The 14,578-nt window shown below is 46.3% G+C and overlaps 1 protein-coding gene across 3 annotated transcripts in view; it reads right to left on the bottom strand.

Annotated features, from left to right (window-relative positions):
- Positions 1 to 2,428: 2,428 nt before the first annotated feature.
- LOC118208728 (transcription factor EB-like) overlaps positions 2,429 to 14,578 on the bottom strand; it is a 28,428-nt gene continuing 16,278 nt past the window's right edge. For 2 of the 3 annotated variants that reach the window (XM_035383656.1, XM_035383657.1), the window contains exons 3-9: positions 10,432 to 10,722; positions 9,091 to 9,183; positions 6,048 to 6,165; positions 5,727 to 5,783; positions 3,800 to 3,875; positions 3,526 to 3,673; positions 2,429 to 3,022 (exon numbers count right to left, since the gene is read on the bottom strand). In XM_035383656.1, the coding sequence (XP_035239547.1) occupies positions 2,525 to 3,022; positions 3,526 to 3,673; positions 3,800 to 3,875; positions 5,727 to 5,783; positions 6,048 to 6,165; positions 9,091 to 9,183; positions 10,432 to 10,722 (1,281 nt within the window). In that variant the 3' untranslated portion in view covers positions 2,429 to 2,524. The remainder of the gene's footprint in view (positions 3,023 to 3,525; positions 3,674 to 3,799; positions 3,876 to 5,726; positions 5,784 to 6,047; positions 6,166 to 9,090; positions 9,184 to 10,431; positions 10,723 to 14,578) is intronic. The other variant, XM_035383658.1, reaches the window with a different exon arrangement.

The raw sequence follows: 14,578 nt of genomic DNA, 5'->3' as shown, positions 1-14,578 counted from the left end.
ACAAGAAATGCTGAATATGTAAAGAGAAATTGGCTCTGACAAAGGATTGGTGTCTGATTACTGTTGCAATGAAGATATTGAAACCGAAGGGAGTTGTGGTACCATGTTATATACGCGTATCTGTATGTGTATGTACTTTTTTATGGTCCAGGGGCTCACTCCTTTTGACCTGTAAATGTTTTCTTCTGTGAAGTGTGAAGTATGGGATCAGACCATTATAATTTTCACTACACCTTGTACTACAGTGTACATCAGGTACATTTCTATTCACAAAATGCAAGTAAAATGGAGTGAAATAAAACAATCATTTATTTTTTTGCATCTCAATGAACAGATGCATCTTAAAAATAAAATGATAAAAATACATTATTTAAATTGTTATAAACACCTGCTAAGATTTTTTTTTTTACACAAAATAAAATTATATATAGCATGGCTCTTCACTGCCTTAACTTGGGCAAGTGGTGTAAATAATTTCTAATTGGCACTAAATTGCAAACAAAAATCACTTTTGGAATAAAAATGCCAAATAAATACATTTAAGTGGCTTAATGTTATACCGACACAAATAAACCTTCATAAAACATTCATACTATAATATCAATAAAATAACATGGATTTCCAGTGCTTTGGGAGAAACGACAAAGTTATGTTTATATATACATATATAAACTGTCCAGAGGCTAGACTAAAGAAAACAATATGCAAATATGACACACAGGATGATCAAAAAATGACATACCTTGAGACTGGTTCAGTTTTGAATTACAACCAACAGTGCTCTCACAAGTTAAAAAAATATTAAAAATTTTAAAAAGCTACCCCAGATGCAGGTGTGTACAGTGTCAAACAGCCTGCTCAGGGTTGCATATAATGAGCACTGAGTGAGTTTGAATCTGATCCAGGTTTAACCGTTCGCTCTACGCTGACCGTGGCTAGCGCTGGGAGGAGGCGGCTACATGAAATAAGCGTGGGTGGAGCGATCAGTGACTCGCTGATTTGAACCTTTGCATTTTGAGAGCAAAATCCTTTGATTAGTTCAAACCAGCCAGTGTCCGCCAGCTCATTTTAGTTCCACAGATTACGGGGTTCGTGAAACCTCACTCTCCCGTGGCCGTGACTAGCTGGTCGCAGTTTTGGCACCAGAGGCATGCTAACGGGCTGTAATGTGTCGGCACCACAGCATGCTAACGGGCTGTACTGTGTCAGCACCACACCATGCTAATGGGCTGTACTGTGTCGGGACCACAGCATGCTAACGGGCTGTGCTGTGTCGGGACCACAGCATGCTAACGGGCTGTACTGTGTCGGCACCATGGCATGCTAACGGGCTGTACTGTACACACAGCTACACCAGCGGCCACACCCGTGTAAAAACATGTTTTGTGACAGGTCAACTTCCAAGACCTGTCCTGTTTATCAATCCCTTTTCAGAACTTCCGCCTGCTAAAATCAAAATGAATATTTACATTACCCGTGAGGAAACTTTTTAAAGCAACCTGGCCTGGTTGCTTTGACCCACCCATTGGAAAATTGACATAAATGAACATATTTAGTGGCTTTTTATTTCGGAAAGCTATGGAAACCACTTTGTTCCTAAGAGGGGTTTTGCACTCAAATTAATATACCTGGTGCATTCACTTAAAAATCCTTTTTTCACTGGCACACATAATCTGTTTTTACATTAAAAAGCACAGCTGTGCTAGAACTTCTCTCTTTATTGAAGTTACCAGAAGGTGAGGGGCAGTTCCTCATCTGCATTCGATATATCCTTAGCTTTCTGGCACCCTATCAGTTCTCTTTTTTAGTTAAACAGACATTACAATTGCTGAAATCAGGGAGTGTAGGACTGGGAGGTCTAAGAGTATGTGTGTGTGTGTGTGTGTGTGTGTAATCTGTTCAGTACAGGAGAGAGATTCACAAGAAAGACCAGGGCCATCTGATGAGGGCCAGTCTGTAATGGTGGAGTGATGTTTGTTCAGGTGGGAGAGATGCCGCTTGTTTAGAGCAGAGGCTTTGGAGAGCAGCCAAGCATTCTGGGAAGGAAAGAGGATCATTGGAGGTTTCTGTAAAATAAACCAGTGAGTAGGAGAGAGTATATCACCGTGTGTGAGCCCTCATTTGGAGTTTTCTTTAGAGGTGTTTGTGTGTGCTGCTACATACAGGGATTCCAATCACTAAGTAAGGCACTGAGGAGATGTACAAGGCCTGTGTGTGAGTGCCAGTAAAAATGAGCATGAGTGTGTGCATGTATATGAGTGCAAGCGTGCGTGCGTGTGTGTGTTTCTTTATCTGTGCATTTGCATGTGTGCATGCGTGTGCGTGTATATATATATATATCTGTGTGTGTGTGCATGTGTGTGTCTGTGTCCTTGCGTGTGTGTATGTGCATGTGCGTGTGTGTGTGTCCGTGTCCTTGCGTGTGTCTGTGTCTGTATCCTTGCATGTGTGTATGTGTATGTGTATGTGTATGTGTGTGTGTGTGTGTATGTGTCCTTGCGTGCGTGTGTGTGTGAGACGCGGGTTACAGCCCGTCACAATCCTCGAAGCTATCGCTGCTGCGCCTGCTGTCCACGGAGGGGTCGGGGGACATGGTGGAGAGGAGGGGGTCGCCTCCCCCCAGGGGAGACAGCGCCTCCTCCATCAGCAGGAAGCTGAGATCCTCCCTCCTCTCCGGCCCCACCAGGCCGGACAGGTCGGCCAGCTGGGACAGGGGGTCCCCGTACCCCGGCAGGCCCTCGCACGCGTCCATGCTCTGCCCAAAGTCAAAATGCTGCGAGCTGCCCACCGCCGGGTACTGCAGAGGCTGGGGCTGCTGGGCGTGGCCGTGCGGGTGGGGCTGGGCGTGGCTGTGGGCCTGGGCGGCGTGGCTGTGAGGGGGCAGCGGGGGCAGCTGTCTCTGCGCCTGGGGCACCTCCTCGGGGCTGGTCTCCTGCTTCACCAGGGACCCCAGGAAGTCGCTGTTGAGTCCGGACGGGGAGCTGCAGGAGAAGCCGTGCACGCGAGCCTGCATTTCCAGCTCCTGCGACCAGCACAAACGCCACTCAGAAAGTCTGCTCCCCCACACGCAGTGAGTCAAGTTCAACAGTCAAGCTCAACAAGTTCAGACCAACTCGTCAAACTGAGTTTGTGCAGAAAAAGTGAAAGTGCTTGTGTTTGCTTGCAAGTAAAATTTTGTCAAATGATGTTTGAATAGAGGCCAAAATACTTGAAAAAAACAACATTTATCCAGAACATTTTTTAACGCAATAAGGATTTCTGGGAGAAATGTATGGATAAAGTATGCATCACTGCATGCTATGATATCTGTCCTCCAAAGTATGCATCTGTGGAAAACACTCACTCACTCACTCATATTCACATTCGATACTCTAGTTTTGGAACAGTGCCTGTCATGTCAGTCACACATACCTGCACCTCAGAAGGTTCAGTGTAGAATAAATGCATGTGTTTTGGAACCTGAACAACAGGTTCATGGAGCAGGCGCCCCCTGCCAGTGTGGATGTGGTAAGACAGGGCCAGTACCTGGATCCTCAGCCACAGCTGCTTGTTGGTCATCTCCATCCTCTTGAAGTTGTTCTCCACCTCCTTAGTCCTCTGCATGTCCCTCTGCATGCGCTTGATGTAGTCGACGGAGGCCTTCAGGATGGTGCCTTTGTTCCAGCGCGAGTCCCTGTGGACACAGAGCCAGGGAGGCGGAATGGTTGACGTCCTGTCACAATTTCACACTTCACCTCAGCCGCGGTCGTTCTGACCAAGATTAGGACCTTCAAAGAGGCCCCCGCACACTCAGACTTACAGGTCATTTGTTTTTGGGATCATGGTTCCGAGCTCCTTAATGCGGTCGTTGATGTTGAACCTCCTTCTTCTCTCAACTGAAAAAAAGGATATAAAGCAAATGACAGAATACTGTTAATAAATAATCAAAAGATAATTACTCAGCCAAGGCAATTAGCAATAGCAACAAGCTATACTAGTTCCCAAAACATAAAATACCTCAAGAACACACGTTGGAGATGAAGTGTATTATTATTGATAATTTATGAGCAGCAGTAAGTGACACATGAAATAAAACACCATCACCAAATAAAAAAATGGAGCCCAACAAACTTCATAAATGTCAATGTTATTTAACACAATATGTAGCTGGACATTGTTAGCTAGAAGTGATTCAGATTTAAAGCTTAATGTAATGTTACTGTCATGGAAAGAAGGAGTGATTAGTCAGCAGAGAGAGCGGAAGTGCCTGTTCCTAAACCACAAAACAGCACATGGGGCCACCACAAACCATGGGACCCCTCGTGAGCATAACGTCTTTCCAGAAACCAGCCACCAGTCTCTGCACGGGTAAAACCCTCTGAACCAGCCACCAGTCTCTGCACGGGTAAAACCCCCTGAAACCAGCCACCAGTCTCTGCACGGGTAAAACCCCCTGAAACCAGCCACCAGTCTCTGCACGGGCAAAACCCCCTGAAACCAGCCACCAGTCTCTGCACGGGCAAAACCCCCTGAAACCAGCCACCAGTCTCTGCACGGGTAAAACCCCCTGAAACCAGCCACCAGTCTCTGCACGGGCAAAACCCCCTGAAACCAGCCACCAGTCTCTGCACGGGCAAAACCCCCTGAAACCAGCCACCAGTCTCTGCACGGGTAAAACCCCCTGAAACCAGCCACCAGTCTCTGCACGGGTAAAACCCCCTGAAACCAGCCACCAGTCTCTGCACGGGCAAAACCCCCTGAAACCAGCCACCAGTCTCTGCACGGGCAAACCCCCTGAAACCAGCCACCAGTCTCCGCACGGCCAAAACCCCCTGAAACCAGCCACCAGTCTCCGCATGGCCAAACCCCCTGAAATCAGCCATCAGTTTCAGTATAGCCCAAACCCTCTGAAATCAGCCATCAGGTTCAGTATAGCGAAAACCCTCTGAAATCAGCCATCAGTTTCAGTATAGCCAAATCCCTCTGAAATCAGCCATCAGTTTCAGTATAGCCAAAACCAAAACCCTATCTGAAAACTAGCTATCAGTCTCAGCAGTCCAGAAACCCCATCAAGGCCCAAACACTTCCTGGTTTAAGAGTTGTATGGATGGACATGCAGAATCCCCTTCCACATTGCTCATATCAGCACTAATACTCAACTAGGGGCAGGGGAGAGAGGGTACACAGAACATATTGTCAATGTGTCTGGGATTTGGTCTCTTTTCAATTAGTAGTTAATGTAGATTTTGGGGAAAAGGTGTGTGAAGTTCCCCATATCTGTCAGTGTAAGTTAATAAGTGGAAGTTCTCGAAGGTTCTGGTGCATTCTAGCCAGAAGGTATCTACCAATTATCACTGACTTTCTTCTGTTAGTTAGTTACTTGATTGGTGGAGAGCTCCTCTCTGGTTATTATGAGGAAAGTGACGGCACCAGTGCCACATCGCTATTTTATTGCCCGTGCCAGCTGGGAGCATGGGACAAACATAAACCCCGTCTCCCTCTGCCAATCAGCACAGGATGCCAACACAACAGAACCTTCCAGATCTGTGACCCAGAAGAGTGTAGTACACTCGGCTACTTCACCACGGTGGCATGTGGGCAAATGGCGGTACCCCTGCCAGACAAATACTCTGTAAACGGGGTGTGGAAAGACCGTAAACATAATCTCCCCGGTTGTGGTTTTAAAATGACCGCGCTCACGCAGACTGGGGGTTTCTGCTCAGGTGGGAGACGGCAAACACACTCACTCAGGTTGTGGTTATCCTTCTTCTGTCGTTCCTTAGCCATGGCACGTGCTTCTGCATCTTGGCAAAAACAAAATGGAGTCGGCAACCATGGTCTGAGCGGCCTGACTTCACACCTCCTACTTCAGTACGGTAATAAATGATCTGCTTTTCTCAATGTCAGGCTCTGATGTGTGTGTGCGTGTGTGTGAGGGTGAGGGAGAGAGTGTGTGAGAGAGTGTGTGTGTGTGTGTGTGTGCGTGAGTGCACTTATATACGCGTGTGCATGTATGTATTACAGTAGTGTACCATCTCTGGTAGTGATGGGTAGTGACGGGCTCTTACCCGATAGCTCCTTCTTGACGGCCAGGTTGGCGGGGCAGGAGTTGCTGGTCATGGCGATGGCTGGGCCAGACATCCCGGGTCCCGTGTACACATCCATGTGACTGCTGGACAGGGGCAACTGAGAGGAAAGACAAAAAAATCCCCCGGAATATATACAGATTCACAAGTTATTTCCCTACATCCAAACTGGAATATGACGCCTCTGATTCCGGTATTCTGCGTAAAACTGGTAAACAGCAGCGGCTCAACGCGCAGTGGGTGCGTATCTTTAGTGGAGAGCTGTAAGGTGCCGATAGCCTTCAGATAACCCACAGATAAGCAGAAGTGCTTATAGCCTTCCGACTGCGTTTGGGTGGACTTGTACAGAAGAAATCATTGACTATCGGAGGATCTCTTATCTCTGGTCTTATCCCTGCCGTATCCTGGCGTATTTCACTGTGTCAATGTCACCGTGCAAAGACCTTTCGAGCTTCTAATGAGCCTGAAAAGATAAGCTTGCCTATCTCACCACAAATACTTTATCGTTCTGACTACTGAGCAGCTACCGGCGAGACCCAGGGGGAGGAAAACGAGTCAAACTATTTCTTAATGACTTTAAACTAAATGCTACCGCAGCACCGAAAAGAAATGCATCGTATAAAACGTTTACTCACTATTTAAAGCTAAAATCACACAAGAAAAAAATAAAAAGTGAATTCATTTCTCCTGTCATAAGAATGTACTGCTCGCATGCCCGGTGGAGTGTTTCATGTCGTGCGGCAAAGTTCAAAAACCTCACCGCCTGTGGATAAATTACATTTTGTTTTTTTTGGGAAATAAAACTCCCAAAGTACATTTCTCTCCTGCTCCAGGGCAGAATTTCTGAAAGACGAGCCGGAATGTTCCATTCTGTTAATGCAACATCAAAGGACTAGGGTTAAATGAGACACTTGTTTGTGATGTCAATAAGACCTGAAAAATCTGCTGATATATGCGCATTAAAGGAGTCGTCAGCGAGTTCAGGGTTTTTTACGAGCAGACTGTGCCATCCTGACAAAGCAAAACTATGGGAGCTCTGCAGGACAGTGAGGTGAGCTACTGTACTGAGTGACTCAGTGCTGAAGTTTATTAAATGAAGACCTAGACTTTCTCACGAGACGCATTGTTCAGATTCCTGGGTTGTCATCTACTCGAATCCTTCAATGCGCAATCGAAGACGTCTGGATTGAATTAAATCCTTACAGAGCTTTGCTCAATTTTAAGTGACAATAACTGCCAAGAGCAAACAGTGAGATAACAAAAATGAGAGCGGGATGTCATCAATTTAAAATAAAATCACATCTTCTGCATGAAGTGAAAAGGGTTATGGGTAAACGTCTGGTATTTTTTGCTTTTTGCTTTGCTTTGAGTTCATCAATGTTAATTCCTACCTCTGAGTGCATTTAAAGGAGGGCAGGAAGGATTAAACTGCTCTCTGCTAGAGGCCCCTTCCTAATGATGTCTGTTCCATTCATACTGTTATCTTCACGAGCAACGAGGCAGCCAAGGGGACAGAGGGGAGATATATAAACTGGACACAGGACAATGCCCACAGGGCTGATCGATGGCAGGAATCAATCAAAGCCTTTGATCTATGAGTTACTCACTGTTGTGTAATTAAACACAACCAAGGGGCTAAAGAAATGATCAGAGCACACACTGAGGAGCCAGGTCAGGACAGCTCAGAGCAGCTAAAAGCCTCCACAAAATAGCCTTTCTGTGCTGCTGATAAGCCACAACATGCCGAACCAAACATCACACGCCCTAAACTGTACTCAAAGATGGTCTCTTAGTGATCCAAGTCTCAGGATCGATCCTTCTGCTCAAAGTACAAAAGCAGGTCTTACGTTTTTTTTTTTTTTTCATCTCATCTCCATTTTCATCTTTTTTTTCATCTCCAGCAAATATAAGTATGTTTCAGACTTCTTACCAGCTGAAACGGCTCCCCGTTGACCAGCTCCACGATGGCGTACTTTTTCCCTGCGTCTTTCATCCTGTGCGGGCAGTCTGATCGCTTGTGGCTATCGCTGCACACCTCCAGCGTCATCATATCCCACCAAAGAGACTGACTCCCCCCCCCCCCCCCCCCCGCTGCTCCTAAAACCCAGGCCTCTCCTAGGTCTCCCCATCCACTGAACTTTCCTCCCACTGGACTTTCAGCCTGTTTTCCTCCTCCCCCCCCCACACACACACCCCACCCCCTCGCATACACCCCACCCCCTTCAAAAATGTCTAGTAAACAAGTTTAACTCTAACTGGCTGCAGTTTAATTGTTAATTTTGAGAAGTCCCGTGCAATAACCCAGCGGCAGAAAAGCTGAAGTTCGGCCCTCTCGGCTCTCGCACGCTGGTTTCTTGGCGTAAACATCCCCGTGAGGAACAGTGTTTTCTGGTGATGTTACGCTGTTTTGAAAACGCTCAGATACTAAACACAGCCTTTCTCACCGAGTGTCTAGAGAAAATCAAGCTGTTTGTCTGTTTCAACTGAGCACAGATCAGCAGAGATCATCCCACACCTACTTCTGATCTCAGTGTCATGAGTTCAATATGTTTACAGCTACTTTTGCAGAAGTGCAAAATGCCAAGTGCAGGGGAAAAGTCTGTAGCACTTACAGTACAGCCACAAATAATTATTCAGTGATCAGAGACCTCAGAGAAGAACAACAGACATCAAAAAATGCAGTTTCTGAAACTGATCTCTTTGTTTTGTGGGTGACATGCACCTTAAAATGGTGACACTTACACGCCTGAGACTTTGCCTATCTCTATGGTTACCATGTTAAATTCACTTTCACAAGTCACTTTGGCTAAAAGCATGTGCCAAAGGACTAACTTGGACATTTTAAACTCAACACAACACGTACACTTACACAACAGCAGGAATTTTCGCATAATGAGACAGATACCTTTGCCAGTCTGCCTCATTCATTAATTCATTCATTCATTCATTCATTGCCCCCCTAAATCTGGCACAATCCTGCCGGACAGCCGGCTCTAAGAGGGGTGCAGCGGGGAATGGCACTTACTGTGTTTGGCATATGAACCACAGGGTCAATATACGCAGAGATGTCATCATAACTGGACTGCAGGCTGATGATGTCATCGATGACATCATCCATCTGTCACCAAAAAAAAATGAAGAAAATGAGTATTGTTCAGAACTCTGCAGCAAGAAGGCAGATCTCACAGTATGCAACAGGATGGGTGTTCATAAGAGCAAAGATCAATGTGTAATCACATCATAGTCATCAAAAACCTGACATGGTGCTTGCTGAATCAACCCTTACTTCACAGCGAGCAAAAACACACTCCGCTACGATTGGGCCTGGATACAGCCCTCTGACTCTATGTGCAATGTTCACACTCATTCTTTCTGATCTCTGCTATGGCTACTCTGCCTGCGAAGGTCAGACTCTCAGCAGAGCAGCCTGCCGTGTCCACAGACCGCCACGCTAACTTCAGACTGGAGAGGGAGAGGTAGAGAGAGAAAGAGCCACAGCGAGAGAGAGAGAGAGAGAGAGAGAGAGCGGTGTGTGGGGATGGGGGGGGGGGGGGGGGCTCCTGGCCGCGGGTGTAGCAATTCAGAGGATCAAAGTCTGCAGCATTTAAAAAGGGCTCTTAAAAGATGACTGGGTGCACAGTAACTCCTAAAACCATAATTACACCCCACGTGCAGTAATTGCGCAGTTAAACTGTGATGGCAGTGGAGTTAACACTCTGGACGGTCTCCACTGTCTTTCAAGGCCATCTCAGGCTGCTCACTGCAGATATGAAATGATTAAATATTAAATTATTTTTAATTAACTAGGGAGTCATTCATCAATTAATCCCAGTCTTGGTCAGATGGACGCATCCAACCTTGTGCTTCACTTAGCTCTAAATTTGCTAAAGAACTGTGAAACTTCAGTTTCAAGCCCTAGTGTAACTTAAAACAGAGGGAGGCAATAAAATAACTAGATTTACTTTCCCCTATTTCAATCAGAGCCACATATACACACACGTGTAAATGTGTGTGTCAGGTGAGGTCACTTCCTGTCCTAACAATGGCTCCGGTGAAAGTGCTGAGCAATAAGACCCTCCTGGCCTCCAGAACAGGAAGGGACATGCTGAGGTGCTCTTCTTTTGTCAGAGAAGGGCCCTCCACTTCCTTACAGCACTGTGTGTGCGTTTGCCCTCGGGAATACCTCCATCAGTGACTTTCAAAGGGGACGCTATCGGGGAAGAAAAGGAAATGCTAAGAGGTGTGCTACTGCTTGCCAGTATCTACTCAGATAAGGAAGGGAGAGGAGAGACGGACACTAGCGCTTCCTTCCTGGTGATAAAGGCCCGAGGTGACCCAGACGCTGGCCAGTACCGCCGGTCACTACCTCCTTCTCCTGGCTGGAGCAGATGTTCAGCATGGCCATGGGGCTGTTGGGGGCGCTGTTGCCCGCTGAGGTGATGAGCTGCTCGGTGCGCATGCACGGGGAGGGCATGAGGGCGGGGCCGGGGGCGGAGGCGGGCTGGACGAGCGGGGGCGGGGGCGGGGACGGCTGAGTCCCCGTCACGGCGTGCACGGCCTGCTTGGTGGCGTAGGTGGTGGAGAGGAACTGCTTCAGCTGCTGCCGCTGCGACTGGCGGATGTGGTAGTCCGTGGGATTCTCCAGGTGGGTCTGCACCTGCGGAGAGGAGACAGGCCGTCAGTTTCACCGCTCCGTCTGTGGAGGAGCCCACGCACGCAGAATAGCATTAGCGAGTCAGCTATTCGGCGAGGCCGTTTCAATTTTTTACCGGGTGTTTGGTTACTCGTTAACAAGAACCGTCGCGTTCGCTCGAAAACATCATTTGTCTGAAAACAAAAAAGGTCAGCTCAAATCAGCTCATCAGTGTTTGCTAATATAGAAATAGGTTACTAAAAGCTTGACACCGAGGACGTTGAATTTAGGATTTTCCCTCTCTAGGCAGTCGAGGATTTCTTCCTGAAGATAAGTCTGTTTTACGCCATTTAGTATCAAATGTTCTTATCAGCTCATATCAAAATGAGCTCAGTGTTTCCACTCCAGTTCACCTCAGACCGTCCATCAACATGCTAATCACATCGCATAGACATACAATAGCACCACTCACATCGTACCACTGCAATGATTAACAACAGTAAGGTCCATGTTACTTTGGCAAACAATACGAAACAATCCACCATCACTTAAGATTAACCAGTCACTCAAGAAGGAAGTGTCTCTTGCAATCACAATCAAACGTTCTGGTAATGTTAAAGACACTTAAGCATGATTTCAAACACTGTGCTGTAAAAATTAAATGAATTTTTAAATGGTGATACTCGTGTGATGCACACAATCTGATTTCATAATGAACAGTTTTACATGACATTACAGACATTAAGAAGGTGTTCTTTTCCAGAGCAACTGACACAGCTTTTTTTTTTTTAATTTTAACACAGTATCCATGTACAGAGCTGGATATATACTGAAGTCATTTGGATTAAGAACCTTGCTCAAGAGTGCAATGGGATAGCTGGGATAACAATACTGTAGAGTTTTTTCCTGCCACAGTGCTATGGAAAAAAACTACAGTCCCTGAAAACTAAAGTAACACAGTGCTACAATAGTTGGTAACTAATTTTCTCCCTTTCACAGAAATGTGTACATGCTGTACCTTTGTATGCATGCATGTGCACATGCATACGCGTGTATATGCATGCATGTACACCTGCAACAGTGCGAGCAAAATGTGTCTCAGACTGCAAAGAAGCCACCCACAAGGCTGGCTGGAAATCCTGTTAAGGCACTGGTGTAATGCATGGATGCAAAATAGGGGGAAAACCCACTCACACTTTTATAGCAGGTAGCCAAAAAAATAAACCCAAAAAAACCCAACATGTCAGTTTCAAATCCCTTTATACACCTATGAATTCCCCTGTCCTAATCTGCAGCACTATGAAAACCAACCAAACTCTTGACCTTGAGACTCCTTCCTGGATTCCCATGGGAGCGTGCGAGGTCAGGAGAATGCACTGAAGCAGCCATGCCTCGATACGCAGCTGGCCAGCCAGGAGCTGTGGCCCTAACCAGGCCGGGCTGCACCGAAATCGCTCAGGAGCTGTGTTACACTACTGCATGTTCTGGGCGGGGCGAGAGGGTGCATGGGACTCCCGCCATGAGACGCAGTTTGAGGCATCGTCACGGTAACATGACCAATCGCCCTCGTTAAAAAGGGGGAGAGCGCTGCCCTCCGAGGCGGCGTCCGGTTACCTGAAGCGATTTGAGTCGGTGCCGTCTGTTCTTTTCATCAACATACAGGGCCCCAAAAAGAAATCAGCGGTGTCTCCTTACGCCTCAGCGCCTGCGAGAGCAGGGAGACTTGCAAACACTCCTTGCCTTACGTCTTACCTGTTCTGTAAGCAAATTATAAAGGTGCATCTAAAAAAAAGAAAAAAGAAATACTGTTGTGCAGTGGGGGGATGGGGGGGGGGGGTCCTATTGACTGGAACCCTTCCTCCCTGATTGACACTATGACTGTCAACAGGCCACACTAAGGACAAGACCTCCGTGGGAATACCACTAGAGTATAAAGTCAATCCAAAAGTGCACCAGTCACAACAACAGGGGCAAGGTGTGACTCAACAACTTTGTTTGCTGCTCTGACCGCCGATCACCACAGCTCCTCTGTCAACAGATGACGTAAATACAAAAAACCCCCTACTACTTCCGTTTTTTGAGTGAGCTTTTTGAGCTTCAACTACCACACTGGAAGCTGTTCAAAGACTTTTTCTTTCTAAACTTGTTCATAGATGTCTATTTCAGACGCTTCTTTCAGTGTTTGCGAGCAAACTAATCAGCGCAACTTGTCAAGTAATGACTGTATCTCAAGGGTCATTGTGTGAATCATAAAATATATCGCCATGCTCTCATTTTAGATTACCTTTCAGTTCCTGACCAATTTAAATATTAAAACTACCATATATATATATATATATATATATATATATATATATATATATATATAGTCGTAATAAACTATAGTGTTCTCTCCAACTAGGCCTAATTATGGGTGTGTCAAACCTGGGCTATTTCATGGAAAGTAAAATTCTCAGGATGTCAGAGGATGTGTTGTGTGCCACATTTCTGGGTATATGAGAGGGACGACTGGGATGACTGACATGAAGTCGGCTCATTCTTTTCACTGAGCCCAAAGTCTGAACAGGAGGTCAAACAAGAACACACAGTGCAACTCTATATACGTGTGTATGTGCGGTTATACTATAATGCACTGTGTTTATTTGGGCAATTTTAACTGTTGATAAGCATCCATCATGAAACATTTTATTAATGCATAATTAATTCATAAATTTTAAGAAGATTTATATTAGTAATGGCCACGAGAAAGGCCATATACGAACACGCAGTGCTCACTGTGTTTCAAGAGGATGAAAAAAAGTTCTTAATAAAAACTAAAACAAACTTTAGTTGCGAGCCCTACCCTTTTACACAGAACACGAATACCCAAAAGGGGGAAAACACACCACCGAAAGGTTGCTAAAATGTCAGCAAAAGGCTAAACATTACAGCAAGGGTAACTATTCATAATTATTCATTTCACTTCCTGTCTCATGTCCTTTCTACATAAACTGAAAGGGAACTACGCAAAGATAAATATGGTCTACATATCTACATATTCAAACAAGGCAGTCTTTTGGCACACTACTCTGAAACGAATCATTCAGGCACAGCTGTGCAGTGTTTCAGTGAGTTCATTGAAAGCGACCAACTCAAGGGCCCAGAGCAGCCAATCCAATTTCAGCCAGTGTGGCTGCTGGTGCTGTGCAATCGGCAATTGCACCGCCCACGGATGGAAGGGTTCAGTCGATTAGGGTGTCTGTGGTTCATCGCTCTCTGGTGACCCCCACTGGCCGATCAGGTGCGCGGGATCTCTCCTTGGCAAAGCCTCACATGAAGTGTCCTCCTCCGACTCCACCCTGCGAGAGCTTGGCTGGTGGCTACTGTGTGAGCAGGAGCAGGCTGGCCACACCGCATGTTTTGGAGGAGGACTGTGGATGTCTTCACTCTCCTGAATCGGCAGTGGGGACAGCTGAGTGAATTCAGCTTTAAAGCGTTTACTGGATATTGTAAATCAGGGACACAATTGGACATGCCACAATTTTTTTTAAAAAGCTCGACCTAAATCTCCCTGCATGAGGAAATAAGTACTGTTAACGATCTATGGATGCTATCTCTGTTTCTGTTTAGCACACATTGTGACAGAGGCGCCTGTGAGCTGCTCCACTGCATTTTTATGTCTACCATCTGCCTCTGTCTGCGATTGACTGCCATTCGATGCTCGAACCAGACCACAGGAACCCCAGGAGAACAGCGCCCCTGCAGGCCCAAACTCTCCTTGCAGTGCTAGAGGACTGCTGTCCTGTGTGCAAACTGTGCAAGGGCACCGCCCACACCAGAGTAATATTCAGCCAATCAGCTTCACTGGGGGTTAGCTAACCCCACCCCTTCTTCACTGGTC

This window comes from Anguilla anguilla, chromosome 11 (assembly GCF_013347855.1).
Source record: "Anguilla anguilla isolate fAngAng1 chromosome 11, fAngAng1.pri, whole genome shotgun sequence".
In the NCBI taxonomy this organism is placed as follows: Eukaryota; Metazoa; Chordata; class Actinopteri; order Anguilliformes; family Anguillidae; genus Anguilla; species Anguilla anguilla.
Note: the sequence above shows the minus strand (reverse complement) of the source record. Positions and strands in the feature narration are given on the sequence as shown.